This window comes from Selaginella moellendorffii, unplaced genomic scaffold (genome assembly GCF_000143415.4).
Source record: "Selaginella moellendorffii unplaced genomic scaffold, v1.0 SELMOscaffold_149, whole genome shotgun sequence".
Lineage (NCBI taxonomy): Eukaryota > Viridiplantae > Streptophyta > Lycopodiopsida > Selaginellales > Selaginellaceae > Selaginella > Selaginella moellendorffii.
This window is the reverse complement of record NW_003314410.1, coordinates 72797-86134: the sequence shown is the minus strand read 5'-3', so window position 1 is coordinate 86134 and position 13338 is coordinate 72797. Positions and strand designations below refer to the sequence as shown.

The window sequence follows — 13338 nt, the reverse complement described above, 5'->3', positions numbered from 1 at the left end:
CTAAAATATTGGAAAGCTTTCGAATTGGGGGGGGAAAGTTTCCCTAGCGGCACTCTTGGTGAGTGAGGGAATAAAGAAACAAACGCGCGGCTTTAAATGGCGAGACATCGATGAATTGGTTGATCGATCCAGAATGGCTCCCTCTTCTCTCGCGATCCTCTTCTTCGCGCTACTCGCATTGGCGCCATCGGGCACCAGCGATCCAATAGCAGCGGCGCCGCGTGAGAACGACGATCAAGCCATTAGCGGGCGAATGGAGCGGCCGTGGAGCATCCTCCAGTTCTACATGCACGATCAAACCTCGGGCTCCAATCCCACCACCGCCTTCGTCACCACGCCGCAGATCAACAACGACACTTACTTCGGCGTCGTCGCGGTGTTCGACGATCTGCTCACGCGATCGCCCTCGATCCAATCCGCCAGGGTCGGGAGAATGCGCGGGATGTTCACCTTCGATTCCCTCTCCGCGCTGAGCTTGCTCCAGAGCGCCACGGTGGAGATCTTTGGCCGCGCCGGGAGCATCAGCCTCCATGGCCAGAATCCCTTCCTGGATCCCCAGCGCGAGCTCGCCGTGATTGGGGGGAGTGGCGAGTTTCGTTGCGCGCGAGGATACGCGACGGTGTCCACCGTGGGCAACGAGCCTGGCGGACTTGTGCTCTTCTGGAACATCTTCTACAGGCTAGACTGCTAGACTCGTGCTGACCACATTTGACTATACTTGACTTTTCTTACACTCTCTCTCTCTCTCTCTCTCTCACATAGCTTTGATATAGTCCGGGAAAACTACTGAAAATCATATGGATCATGAGCACAAGAAAACTCTGTAATAAACTCAAGCACAAACTTGGAGAAAGATGGTAGTCTCCTAGGCTCGCTTGATCAGAAGTTATTGGCTACAAGAAAACTCGTTTACAAACTCGAGCACAAACTATAGAGAAAGGTCGTAGTTTCCTAAGCTTATGCTTGATCAGAAGTTGACGCTCAATCGGCTAGAGCACTCCAGTGTGAGCCGCCTCTGGATCTTAGTTCTCGACGATCGTTGCTGCTCCATCTCTTCTTTGCTCCATTTCACATGAGCTGCGCTCCTAGATCTGGATGCTAGAGCAGCCTTTGTTGGAGTGCTCGAGTCTTCCTCCTGTCCATTTGGAGTCATGAGAGCCGGATTTCTTACTTGCTGCTGCTGCTGCTGCTGTGGATGATGAATCCTTTGCCGAGAAGCGGGAACTATAGCGCGTTTTCTTCCCAGATCGATGGAAATCTGCGGAGAGTCCGAGCTAGCGAAGCTCTTGATCTTCTTGGCGAGCAGGCTTTCCGGCCAGATTGGCTCGTTGAACTCTTGCAACGCGCACCGGTTCTTGCACAGGCTGCTTATCGTCGGTGTCATAAACCTCGGCAAAGATGGTGTACTTGGAGATGGATTCGTCGTAACCGCACAGGTTAGCTTGTCGTTGCGATGGTCAGAGCTTTCGAGGAGCTGATGAGCGTCACTGAAACGTGTGGAGTTTCTTTTCTTCTCGTTGATGGTCGACTCGAGAGCCTGGATATCGACACTTAGGCGCTGGCACTCACCTTCCAGAGCCTCCATTTTCTGGACGATGCTGGAGATCCGCGCTTCTCGCTCCCGGGATTTCTGTGGAAGGAGATCACCTCAAGGTTGAAAGAAAGAACAACAAATAAATAAAATCTTACTGCTGCACAGTCGCGACTTAAGTGAATTCCTCGCGCTCTAGCTGCGAACGTCAAGGAACAAATGGTCTCTGCCGAGTCCTCCTCCCTGGGACTTGCATGGACGAACATGACAACTTTGGAGTTACATCCTACAGACAAAAAACAATCAAAAGAACCGAAAAAATGAAAAAGAACAAGTTTCCTTACCGAGGCAATCCCGAAGAATTTGCGTCAGCTTGCTGTTCCTGGAGAAGCAAAATGTTTGTGATACCATTCGAGCTATAGTAAGGGCTCTATGCATACCTGTAAGGAATGTGTGCTTGCTTTTTTTGTAGAGCACTGATCACGTCTCCCAGTGCAGTGAGGGAGACGTTGATGGATTTGCCTTCCTCCAAAACCTTACCCCATGCCTGGGTTTTGAAGAAGCGTTCGCTGCCACCGAGATCAATAAGCCACACTTTGCTTCTCGAGACTTTATCTAACTGGGACTTGCGAACAATGTTTACTCGAACCAAGCTGCACGATCAATATTGTCAAGCCTATATACACGAAAAATAGAAGAAAAGAGGAAATCGAACCAGTGTGATCTGCTGGAGCTTTCATTTGAGCTTGTGGACGAAGTGGATCTGGCACGAGTACCTTTCCTGTAAAACTTGAGAGCGTCTGAGAGATTGTCTATCACATACTCCGTCAGGTTCTCGACCTCTACGTGATCCGAAACGCTCAGATGAATATTCAAGCTACAAAGAAAAGCGGCTTAGAACGTATAATGATCATGTCACAGAGACAAACCTTTTTGCTGGAGGGTCTGTTAGTCGCGTCGGCCGAGGAACCAGAAGATCACGCAGTGTTCCTTTGTAAATCTCCAACATGCTCAAAGTGAAGCGATAGTCACTGGTTGGCAAATTCTTGTCCTTGAAAAGCTGCTGCAGTGTCCGAGGAACAATTCCAGGGGCTCCTTTCTGGCCTTCCTGCTTATCACTCGACTGTTAGCATTGAGAGAAATGAAGAACACTTCCAGAGCGTGCTTACCATTGTGTAAGTCTTCCCAGTGCCTGTTTGGCCGTAAGAGAATATACAAATGTTGTGGCCGTCCAGAGCAGACTTGATAGTCGGCTGCACGTCCAGAAAAACATCCTCTGCAAGAATTGAAGCAAGTTTCTTCAGAATCTACATCTCGAGAAATGAAAAATGTTCGTACCTTGCGAGGCCGAGGGAGAAAATACTTTATCAAACTTGAACGTTTTGGAAGGCTCCCCGTTGGAAGAGACGCGAACCTCGGTCGGAGAGACAACCTCGCAGGCATGGGCGACATTTTCGTGAGGGAGATAAGGCCTCACTCTGCAAAACACTCGTACATTCCCTGCAAAGCTAGCATTAAACAGGTATTATCAACAACAAGGCCGGAAAGACGAAAGAAGAAAAAAGAAGAAGCAAAAAGAAGCAGAAGCATACCTTGGAGATCGAGTAGCTTGCCGAGGCTCAGCCTTCTGTTAACATTCGACAGAGCAAAAGCTGCCTTGAGTAGAATGAGCTCTCCTGGCGAGAAAGTCTTATTCAGCTTTAAGAGGAGGAAGTAAAGCAAGAAGAAAAGAGGCCAACCTTCGAGAGCTCCGAGAGAATCTCCTGGTTTGCTGCCACTAGCGTTGTCTTCCTGAGAGCCCTCCGAATGGAAGTCCTCGATGACGAGCTTCACCGAGTTCACGAGGCTAAATTCCTTGCGCGCGTCCAGGCTGAGACACCTGAAAGAATCCCCGAGCCGCTCGAACGACTGATCGAGATCGAGAGATCCCATCACAAACTGTGGTTGCTACTTCTTAGAAAACATCCAGAGGCAATGGAGATGTTCTCAAAATGATTGAAGCTGCAGACAAAAGCACAGGACTGCCATTAGCAAAAGGAAAGCAGTAGTCATCACAGAAAGAGGATGAACAGCGAAAATAAAGAAAAGCTCCTGAGCGACTGTGAAAGTTTCTCCGACATAAAAACTTTGTTTGTCTCGATCGGTGGGCGAGAACTATTCAGTCGATGCAGCAGTCTGCACTGTTTTCCAGGAAAAAACCATTCATCAAGAAAGAAAAAAAAAGGGAGCCCAGCTCCGATAATCGACACAGAGACAAAGGCGGAGGACTTGATCGACCGCAAAAACCTCCAAGGCTATGGCATTTCTGTCACGAACTTCTCACACCCACGAAAGAACTCGCAAGAACTTCGCAAACAACACTTCCAAGGCAAGGGTTTCTACACACCTGGAAGAAGATCCGTTGCTCAAACCTAAGATTTCTTCCAGGGATCTTGTGTGCGAGAGAGAGCGAGAGGTCCCATCCATCACACACGCTTTGAATGTAGTGCAATGGTGTGTGATGCATGGCATGACATAGTTCGCATTTTGCCCCCATCATGCATTGTGACATGTTGCATGATTCATGATTGCGACTATGATATATAGCTCTAGGCTATGCGTTACATACATAGAATGCTATGGGTGTGATGCATGGCCATGGATTATAGCGAAATCTCCACTGACAGCCGTATCTATACATTGTCTCGTTGTAATATATTCCCTTCACAATGCTTGCGTTAATTAATCGCGCAGGGCAGGACTGAGAAAGACGTTTTTGTCGAAAGGGTTTTATGCGAAATGCCCTTGTAGCTCAGTGGTAGAGCGCCAGTCTTGTAAACTGGAGGTCCAGAGTTCAACCCTCTGCGGGGGCAAAGTTAATTGCAATGTACTTTTTACATTGGTTTGTCCTGATCGCTACATGGAATCACTTGTGCTGATCAATTCGTAGCGTTTGCTTCCATTCTCCTTGATCGCGTTGGAGACCTTGGCAGCTGCCACGAGCAGGATCGCTCCGGCAGCTCGCAGCGCCACCGTCGGCTTCACGCCCGCGAAGATTTCCCAAAACATTGCGGTTTTCTCTTTTGGATCCCAACTCCTTCATCCACAAATTGACGAAGACGAATGGAGAATTTTGAGTGACTGGAGTGGGGAGTTTCTAGTTTTCATGTCGAGGCAGGACAGGAGCGAATACCTTGCAATTCCCGAGCGCCTCTCTAGCCCTAACCTTTCACATCTGGACAACTCGACAGCTCGCCACGTGTTCGCTTTCTAGGGAGGTCGTGAGCTCGATTCCTGCCAGCTACTTCTAGGGTTCTTGCGATGATAGGCGCCAGAGCTGTGAAGCAGATCGTCAATGTCGTGGACCGGCGTCTTGGGAAGGGCAAATCCGAGGTAAGCACGATGATCTTGATCTCATAGAATGCAAGCACAAGATCGCATTTCCAGGTCAGTGTGAATGCTCTCTCGTTTTTGTTCTCCGAGATCGTGCAGTACAACCAGACGCGAGTAGATAACATCGCAGAGCTCGAGCGCAGGTAAAAAATCTCGATGCTTCACTGTGAGAATGTATGTGATGGAAGTCTCTCAAAGATTGGAGGATCAGGGATATGGCGTTGGTCTCCGTTTCCTCGAGCTTTTGTGTCACAGAGAGAAGGTAAGAATCTCTAGTAGACGTGTTAATTTTTTGTTTTAACTCTCGCATAGGGTAACAAACGAGAGATACGATTGCTAGGAATCTTATCTTTTGTCCACACCACCGTCTGGAAGTCTCTCTTTGGAAAGGTAAGTCTCGTGGTTTTTCTTTCAGGCAAGTAGAAGTGATCTCTCCGAATAGGTTGCCGACTCGTTGGAAAAAGGCACGGAGCACGACGACGAGTACATGATCAGCGAGAAAGAACTTCTCGTGAACAAGTAAGTTTCTCTGGAAGTTTGTGCTGCGAAAAAACGCATTAATTTTGCCATGGTTTTTAGATACATCTCAGTGCCCAAGGACATGGGAGCGTTTAACTGCGGAGCATATGTCGCGGGTATTGTAAAGGTTGGGCATAGATGTCTCATTTCAAGTAAAAATTCTGAGGTTTTCTCTCCTCGCAGGGTGTGTTGGAAGGTGCTGGATTTCCTGCGAGAGTAACGGCTCATTACGTACCAATGGAAGGCCAGAGTCGGCCAAGGACAACAATTCTAATCAAATTTTCCGAGGAGGTAAGATAAAGCATCGTCCCTGCGGTTCTAGCTTTTAATCCTTTGCGGCGTAAAAATTCTGGCAGGTTTTGAGACGAGAGGCACGTCTTGGCTAGCATGAAATATGCATTGTAAGAAGAAGGCTGTGGCCAAAGAAACAAGTGAGCTTTTGTTTCCACTTATCAACAATTAACCAGCTTATGTGGACGAATAAAGGATGCCACATGTTTTACAGCAGAAGGCCACGGAAGCAAGTGATTGGGTAATGGCTGTGGCAATGGCGCCTTGCAATACATGCTCCACACCGGTCGTCAAGGGTTGCATTGATACGGCATCACAGGTATGCGAAAGAATGAACTAAATGGAGGTACCAAATTTCATGCTCTAAAGAACAACGTGATGAAAATCACTGTGTGGCTCATTCAATGGCCGCTCTGTGGTGTTTTTCAAATTCCAGCGCTTGAATTCTAGTCTCCCGGGTGCGCTGAAGAAGTCTGGATGTAATGTTTCGGCAAAATGCAAGCAGTTCGAACGAGCAAAGGTTTGCATTCATTTCTATATTGTTTGTATTTCTCATTCCTAACGGAAGTTTCTCTCCAGAAGTCTAAAAAGCACACGGAATTCAGGCTACATTCTTTCAGTCTAATAGGCTTATTCACGCTTGCTACCACCAGACCTGTCGAAGAAGTTTTCAACACCTGGGTGATGAGCGAGCAAGAGATAAAAAACATGTGTAAGCGTATTAATAGATACAGCTTGTCATCGGGAACTGCTGATTTTCTTTCCAGATATGTTTATTGCGATCCTGTTCTCGTTCGGGTGCTGCGTTGCTGGCTCCATGATTGTAAGTTCGTGCTTCGTTTGTAAAAGCTTGAGCTAAAGCATTTTTTATTCTTCTTACGTAACGCAATTCTAGGATCCTTACTATGATGGAGACGATTATCGTCGTGCCGGAGGTGATGGATCCGTTCACTGGCAATATGACAAGGCAAGTGTAGAAAACAAAAATCAGTTTCTAACAGAACGCTTAAACTTCGATACACAGACTGAAAGGGAAGAGATAGAAGCTCGTGAAGAACTTTGGGAAGAGGAGCTTCAGCGGGAACTCGAAGAGAAATCCAGGCTCCTGAAGCAAGTCGAGGAGAAAGAAAAAGAGCGGGTGTGAGGTATGACTCCACTGTCTATAATGTATAGATTCGCTCCGCGCAGGTTTTTAAGTACGACACCGTGTACTGCCTTTCGCGGAAACGCTTTGGATGGACAAGTCACGTCTTTGTTGGTTCTTACGTGCTTTTTTTTAAGGAGCAGATTGTTTTTACGTGGAACATACCTCAAGACAGACAGCCACCGGTTTTCGCGCTTTAGCCTGCGTGGATATCTGGTATGGAATTTCCTGTTTAGTTTTGCTTGCGATGCTTCTCTCGCCACTGACTTTTGTATGATTGAGAAGAATTTTCCCAGGACGAAGTAAACCTTTGCCAACGAAGCCGGTCTTTAAGCTTTTCTCGCATTTCTTTTCGGTTCTAATCAGACGCACAGGAGGTGATATGACACTGTCCGGGAGCCTTGTTTGTTTATGAATTTATCCACAGGACCTCAGGAATCGCGAGCACATGATTGGAACGTGAATTCGGGGGCCCGACTTTAGTCCCACAGTGATCATCACAAGTGCTGCCACTGCGCTGCCGCCCACCCCGTTGCTTCTGAAACATCAAAGTGGCACTTCTTCCTTCGGCCCAAGCTCTGATATTCCAAGTACGTGATGTGGCTTCTGGAGAAGTTCTTCTATTATCATGCCTTGGTGCTTCCACTGTTGCAAGGTACTCTTGCTTTTCCAAGGTTTTATTCTATTCGGGAATGTTTAAAAGCTTGTGTTTCTCTCCTGTTCGTCGCAGGTTTTGTAGGTGACGCTAAAGCCATACACGATTAATCGGTGGGTTTGGTTTGGTTGCGTTTGGTTCGGTCGCTCTCACCACCAAACTTTTGCATCAGACCGGCGCATTGGATCCAGAGAAAGGGTCTTATCCATGGAAAGGGGTGATGAGAGACTGGAACTAGTCTGGAGGACGACAGACAGGGAAAGCGAAAAAAAAAAGGCGAGAGAGAGAGAGAGAGAGGAAAAAAAAGAGAGGAAAAAGGGCAAAGAATGTTACTTTTTTGCTTTTTATATCAAGCGTTTAAGCTGCTCGTCTTTAATCTCCTACACACGGGGATCTCGATCGACTCTCCAGCTAAAGTAAGAGGAAGAGGTAGCGAGCGAGGGATATTCGCTGCCGGTTTGGCAGGAGATTCCTTCCTCTCTCCCGCCGTGTTGTGACTCGTGTCAGCGTCTACGCGCATACAAACCGGTAAAACGACCGTGGGTTTGGCCGCATATTCCGTGTGGAGCCCCATCGGCGCCGTCCGCGTGGCAGCGCGGCTGGCCCTGGCCGTTGGCAGCCCCCCGCCGCGAGTTTAAAACGCCGTCAGTTTGCGTCCGCCGTCTGGCATTGTTCCATTCGTGCGTTTGTGTGTGTGCGTTTTGCGGCATACCGCGTCGGCCGGCTGCGGTGTGTGTGGAGTGTCCGCCTTTTTTGACGAGCATGGCGTGCATTGCCCTGCGCCTTTCCCTTGCCCCTAGTCTTCCTAGGTAAAAAATATTTCCCTTTCTCTCCCGGTCAGTCTTGCTCTTGCCGCTTGGATGCGCGCCTCCGACGCAAGCATCGGTTAGGTTTCTTTCGGCGATGCGCGGCTCGGCGGCGAGAAGCAGGCGCTGGCGCCGAGAAATCTGGCGGCGCGTCCAGGTAACCGATTCGTCAGCTGGATCGCGCTCGCGAGGGGAAATTTTGGGGGGATTGCCGCGGCGCCGTCGGGGAATCGAGCGATGAATTGGTGCTAGCGGGATTATGGCCAGGAGCGGTGGGGATGCCCTCAAAATCCAGGAGAACGTCTTCCGGGGTCATAGGGAGAGAGTCTTTGACGGGAATTGGCCCCCTCTGGAGCATGGCGGCGAGCACGAAAGCGTCAAGGCGGATAGATTCGGCGGTGACGTGAGTTGGATCTCCCAGATTCCGCAATGCGTCGTCTTCACTCCCTCAATCGACGAGTTCAAGGATCCCCTTGCTTACATTTCCAGCATTTCTCCACTGGCTTCGAAATATGGTTCGTTTCGTATTCCTCTAGCGTTTCTTCCTCTTCCTCATCCCCTTTGTTTCGTATGATTTTTACTAAGTCGAATTCGCGCAGGTATATGCAAGATCATTCCTCCAATTCTACCTTCCGTCCCGGCCGGCAGGGTTCTCATGAAGGAAAAGTCTGGGTTTAAGTTCAGCACGCGAGTCCAGCCCATGAGCCTCTCGGATTGGGATAGTGACAATAACAAAGTTACATTTCTGACAAGCGCGCAGTAAGTGGTGTTGTGGCGACCTTGGGAGTTTACAATGCTAACAGGCTTCTGTTATGTTGCAGGCGCTACACTTTCTCGGAGTTTGAGAAGATGGCCAACAAGTTCCACTCGCGCAGGTTTTCCACTGCTGCTATTCAGCCACCTTTGTTTGTCGAAGCCGAATTTTGGAAGGAGATGCTTGCCGGGAAGTCTGACCACATTCAGTACGCCAGTGACGTTGATGGCAGTGCCTTCTCTTCGAGCCCTGCTGACCCTTTAGCCTCCAGCAATTGGAACTTGAAGGTAGGCGGGTAGGACTTGGAAAGAGTGTTGTTTTTTAATTGCTCTTCCTTTCAGATTGTTTCTTCTCTGCCAAAATCTATATTGCGTCTACTCGAGACAATTATTCCCGTAAGCATGTAGAATTCTGTGGTTTTGTGGTTTTTGACTCGGTTGTCAATCTTGGCAGGGAGTCACTGAACCTATGCTGTATATTGGGATGCTGTTCAGTATGTTTGCGTGGCATGTTGAGGATCATTATCTTTACAGGTAAGATGGATTGCAACTACCTTTCGCTCTGTTTATGCGTTTCTTTTTTAATTCAGCATCAACTATCATCACTGTGGGGCCCCGAAAACATGGTACGGTGTTCCAGGAGAGGCAGCTCAAAGATTCGAGAGTGTAGTTAAGGAAGAAATATACGCTGAGAAGCTGCTGTCGGAACATGGTCAAGGGGCTGCTTATGATCTGCTTATTGGAAAAACAACGATGTTTCCTCCGAACATTCTCGTCAAGCATGGTGTACCGGTCTATAAGGCTGTGCAAGCTCCAGGAGAATATGTCCTCACCTTTCCGCGTTCATATCACGCTGGTTTCAGCCACGGTTAGTTTACTTGAAAAGACTTTAATGGCGTTTATGACGTTGTCTTCTTTGCTGTTGTGCCAGGTTTCAACTGTGGAGAGGCAGTTAATTTCGCTATGGCAGACTGGTTCCCTTTCGGTGCTGCTGCTTGTCGTCGTTATTCGTTGCTGAATCGTATGCCGCTATTGCCCCATGAAGAGCTTCTCTGGAGAGAAGCGCAAGGCTTGGATGCTTCAGACAACGAAAAAAAACAAAATGCCGAAAGCTTAATGCAAATGCCGGTCAAATCTGCCTTCGTGCAGCTGATGGCCTTTCAGCACAAGGTCAGATGGCTGTTGAAAGAACGAGGTGCCGCAATCTACACGTCGTTGGCTGCTCCTATCAATATTCCTTGCAGCCTATGCAAACACATGTGCTACGTCTCTTTTTTGACGTGCAAATGTTTTCCAGAGCCGACATGCTTAAATCATGGTAAGCGTTTTGTTCTTCCTTTTTCTATGCATCTCTTACAAATTTCTGACTACAGCTCAAGAAATGCGCAAGTGCCAATGCGGAAAAGAAAGGCAGGTCTTCTTGCACAGGGATATCAAGAAGATGGATGCGGTGGCACTTCGATTTCAAACTGTCGTTTCACCTCTACCTGTTGTTGACGATGGCATGGTTTTCGATTCGGCTTTACTGGAGGAAGATTTTCTTGACGGCGAAGAATACAGTGGTTATGTGCCGTTTGACAACATCGATGCCCCAGACTTGGAGTCACCTATCATTTTTGGTTCTTCAGTCGTCACTACGAATAGTGACGCTGACGCGGATGCAAAGAAATCTGTGGACACTTGTGTGAACAAGGCACCTGTAAGTGCAAAGTCATTTGATTGCTTTGTTTTAATCTAGTTTTTTGTTGCTATAGAAACCAGGAGTAGCTGTTCGCTCGATGCCTTCGAAGCGGACCAATGAGAGAAATCGTTTGAGTCTATGTTTCAAGAAGGAACCAAAAGACGTGAAGGAACTCAATTCTCAAAATGTGGAGGTAGCTATCAATTCAAATTTTGCTATGATTTTATTTGATTAAGTGAATTCAGCAGGGAGAGGTTGCCAAACAGCAGCACGTGGTTAAAGTTTGGCGGGCATCTTCTGGAGAGTCGGCTTTACTGCTTAGAGACATTATCTCAGAACTTCACATTTCGGGTTCTGTAGAAGAGGTAATCTTTCTATGTTCTGTTGAGCGTCAAACAAACTCTGTTGTGAACAGATCAAACGAAAATGGCGAACTGAGGTCTCAAATTTACACTTCGTATGCGTGAATGACAATGATACCAATCATTCGGCACTGACATACAAGGTTCGTTTGACAAGCTAGCTGTACGTGGCTGTGCTGACTTGTGGACTGTTCAGGCTTGCCAACGATTGAAGAGGATATTTTCCCCCTCGCAAGCGGAAGAGCTGGAAGGTTTCTTTAGACGGGATCCTGCTAATCAGAGTACAGATAGCTCCGTCCTAGGAAAGCGGGAAATTAACAAAGCAGATGGACATAGAGAGAAAGGCTGCTCCCGGAAGAGGCCCTGTCAGGATAGCGGCTTGCTAACGTTTCCAGCGGGAAGGCCAAGGAGCCAGTCACTACCAGCAGAGCAGTCATTTTGTTTGTCATCCACGTCCGATTCCCAAGCTGACCAAGATTTTGTAGCAACTGACTGCCAGGCGGACAGGGGGATTAAAACTAACAGGTCGCACTGCTCTGCTGCGGATTCTAACACTCGTCATCAGCTAGGAAGGTGGGATGGAACGAGGCCGAGTGTAGATAGTGTAAAGGGAGCAGCTGGTTTAGACGCAGACCGGGACAGGCCCAGGAAGGTGTTTCCAAGATTCAAAGTGAAAGGTCCGTCCTTGCCACCTTTCAGGGGTGCTGAAGGTTCCGGCGAGAACATTCTCGTCTCCAGGGGCAGCACTCATGCGGATGGCTTGAGACGGTCGGTAGAGAGCTCTTCTTACTCGAGGTTTGAGCATAGCTGCAAGGACTATTCTCAAGCACACAGGTCCCAGCGCACTAGGTAGCACGGGATTGATTTTAACCATTCTTTTGGCCACGTGATCATCGGTCGATTGCTTATCCTCGCAAGGTGCGTCTGTACAAATTCATTGTTTGGTTGATCACCACTTAGCTTGTTTGGAAGTTCCTGTTTAGCTTCTAGCTAGCATTTCATTCTTTCGGCCTCAACTGCATTGAGGCCGGCGGGGCGCGCGAACAAGGAAAAAGCTTGATCCCGCGCCGCGATTGTTTTTCTTTTCTCAACTAATCTCAAACTGGTACACTATTCTTTCGATTCTTTAATGATGCGCTTTTTTCTGGTGTTCTTCCAGTTAGGAAGAACTCTTGTCCGTGTAAAGCCTGAGCTCGCTGGCCAGCTCGTCGGCCTTTTGGATCATCCCGGCCCGGCAGTAGGCAGAGACGACAGCGTCACAGGTCCCAGGCCCCGGCGTGTGGCCATACTTGATCATCTCCTCGAGAAGCTCGTGAGCCTGCTGAGGCTGGTGGGCCTTGCACAGCGCAAAGACAACCGTGGCAAAGGTGGCAGCCGCAGGGACATATCCTCTCTGGATCATCTCCTCGTAGAACTGGACCGCGTCGTCCGTCCGCCCGTCCCGGCACAGCGCGTCGAGAATGATAGCGTACATGGCGACGCTGGTCGGGCAGGGGCCGCCTTCCGAGTTGAGCTGGTCCAGGTACTGGAGCGCCTGATCCGTCCTCCCGGCCCGGCAGCAGCCAGCGACGAGGATGTTGTAAGTCACGGTGTTGGGGACGAAGCCGCGGCTCCGAAAGTCCGCCACCAGCTCCTCGGCCTTGCGCACCTGGTTGGACTTGCAGTAGCCGTCGACGACGCAGTTGTACGTGTAGATGGTCGGCGGGCAGCCCCGGCGGGTGATCTCCTCGAGCAGCTCCAGCGCGTCCTCCATCCGGCCCTCGCCGCACAGGCCGTCCACCAGGCTCGTAAAGGTGACGACGTCGGGGCTGAGCTTGTTGGCAACCATCTGCTGGAAGAGCTCGTAGGCGTCGTCCAGGCGGCCCATCTTGCAGAAGGCGGACATGAGCGTGGTGTAAGTTATCACGTCCGGCGCGCAGTTGTCGTCCACCATCTTCCCGAGCAGCCGGATCGCCTCGTCCATGTCCCCGGCCCGGCAGTAGCCCCCGATGAGCGAGTTGTAGGTGATGGCGGTCGGCGCGCAGCTCATCTCCTCGAAGATGTCCACGGCGTCGCGCAGCCGGCCCGCCTTGCAGAGACCATCGATGACGGTGGAGTACGTGACGATGTCCGGGGTGAAGCCGCGGCGGGTGACTTCGCCCAGCAGCTCCAGGCCGCGGCCGACGTCGCGCGCCTTGCAGAAGCCGCCGATGAGCGCCGTGTAGGTGATGATGTCCGGGTGGCA

General features: G+C 49.5%; 6 protein-coding genes and 1 non-coding gene across 17 annotated transcripts in view; 5 read left to right on the top strand and 2 right to left on the bottom strand.

Annotated features, from left to right (window-relative positions):
* The first annotated feature begins 133 nt into the window (after positions 1-133).
* LOC9652655 (dirigent protein 21) lies at positions 134-691 on the top strand. The gene has a single exon (XM_002993112.2). It carries the CDS (start codon positions 134-136, stop codon positions 689-691), a length of 558 nt encoding a protein of 185 aa, XP_002993158.2.
* Positions 692-800: 109 nt separating this feature from the next.
* LOC9652654 (kinesin-like protein KIN-14U) lies at positions 801-4054 on the bottom strand. Of its 3 annotated transcripts, none has more exons than XR_002991269.1 (11): positions 3271-3907; positions 3124-3207; positions 2870-3031; positions 2701-2807; positions 2461-2639; positions 2247-2408; positions 1972-2184; positions 1876-1913; positions 1690-1817; positions 905-1630; positions 801-819 (listed from the first exon to the last, which is right to left on the bottom strand). XR_002991269.1 is itself a non-coding variant. In XM_024666865.1 (11 exons), the coding sequence occupies exons 2-11, from the start codon at positions 3461-3463 to the stop codon at positions 968-970; spliced, it is 1929 nt and encodes a 642-aa protein (XP_024522633.1). In that variant the 5' UTR covers positions 3464-3711; positions 3918-4054; the 3' UTR covers positions 828-967. The 3 variants fall into 3 exon arrangements, 2 of the variants coding, with proteins under 2 accessions (XP_024522633.1, XP_024522632.1); XM_024666865.1 differs by lacking the exon at positions 801-819 and adding an exon at positions 3918-4054 and having other exon boundaries at positions 828-1630; positions 3271-3711; XM_024666864.1 differs by lacking the exon at positions 801-819 and adding an exon at positions 3918-4054 and having other exon boundaries at positions 828-1630; positions 3271-3532.
* Positions 4055-4311: 257 nt separating this feature from the next.
* Positions 4312-4383, top strand: TRNAT-UGU. The gene has a single exon. It is a non-coding gene; the product is annotated as a tRNA-Thr (tRNA).
* A 395-nt stretch (positions 4384-4778) lies between these two features.
* On the top strand, positions 4779-5881 carry LOC9652468 (trafficking protein particle complex subunit 5). The gene is made up of 8 exons (XM_002993111.2): positions 4779-4903; positions 4958-5046; positions 5102-5165; positions 5216-5293; positions 5346-5422; positions 5483-5549; positions 5606-5713; positions 5779-5881. Exons 1-8 carry the CDS (start codon positions 4832-4834, stop codon positions 5806-5808), a joined length of 585 nt encoding a protein of 194 aa, XP_002993157.1. The 5' UTR covers positions 4779-4831; the 3' UTR covers positions 5809-5881.
* Positions 5829-7895, top strand: LOC112343427 (photosynthetic NDH subunit of subcomplex B 4, chloroplastic-like). Of its 8 annotated transcripts, XM_024666855.1 has the most exons (9): positions 5906-6032; positions 6150-6233; positions 6293-6431; positions 6481-6536; positions 6609-6680; positions 6738-7073; positions 7143-7234; positions 7285-7512; positions 7588-7893. In XM_024666855.1, exons 1-6 carry the CDS (start codon positions 5910-5912, stop codon positions 6855-6857), a joined length of 594 nt encoding a protein of 197 aa, XP_024522623.1. In that variant the 5' UTR covers positions 5906-5909; the 3' UTR covers positions 6858-7073; positions 7143-7234; positions 7285-7512; positions 7588-7893. The 8 variants fall into 8 exon arrangements, with proteins under 8 accessions (XP_024522626.1, XP_024522623.1, XP_024522622.1 ...); XM_024666858.1 differs by adding an exon at positions 5829-5853 and having other exon boundaries at positions 5931-6032; positions 6738-7512; XM_024666854.1 differs by having other exon boundaries at positions 7143-7512.
* A 310-nt stretch (positions 7896-8205) lies between these two features.
* LOC9652653 (lysine-specific demethylase JMJ706) lies at positions 8206-12234 on the top strand. 2 transcript variants are annotated; one of them, XM_024666824.1, is made up of 12 exons: positions 8206-8833; positions 8918-9077; positions 9140-9359; positions 9414-9467; positions 9526-9605; positions 9662-9939; positions 10003-10389; positions 10445-10770; positions 10826-10945; positions 11001-11117; positions 11168-11257; positions 11311-12234. In XM_024666824.1, the coding sequence occupies exons 1-12, from the start codon at positions 8578-8580 to the stop codon at positions 11965-11967; spliced, it is 2745 nt and encodes a 914-aa protein (XP_024522592.1). In that variant the 5' UTR covers positions 8206-8577; the 3' UTR covers positions 11968-12234. The 2 variants fall into 2 exon arrangements, with proteins under 2 accessions (XP_024522592.1, XP_002993156.2); XM_002993110.2 differs by having other exon boundaries at positions 10998-11117.
* LOC9652467 (pentatricopeptide repeat-containing protein At1g63400) overlaps positions 12076-13338 on the bottom strand; it is a 2653-nt gene continuing 1390 nt past the window's right edge. The window contains exon 2 of the mRNA XM_024666831.1: positions 12076-13335. Coding sequence (XP_024522599.1) covers positions 12274-13335 — 1062 coding nt within the window. The 3' untranslated portion in view covers positions 12076-12273. The remainder of the gene's footprint in view (positions 13336-13338) is intronic.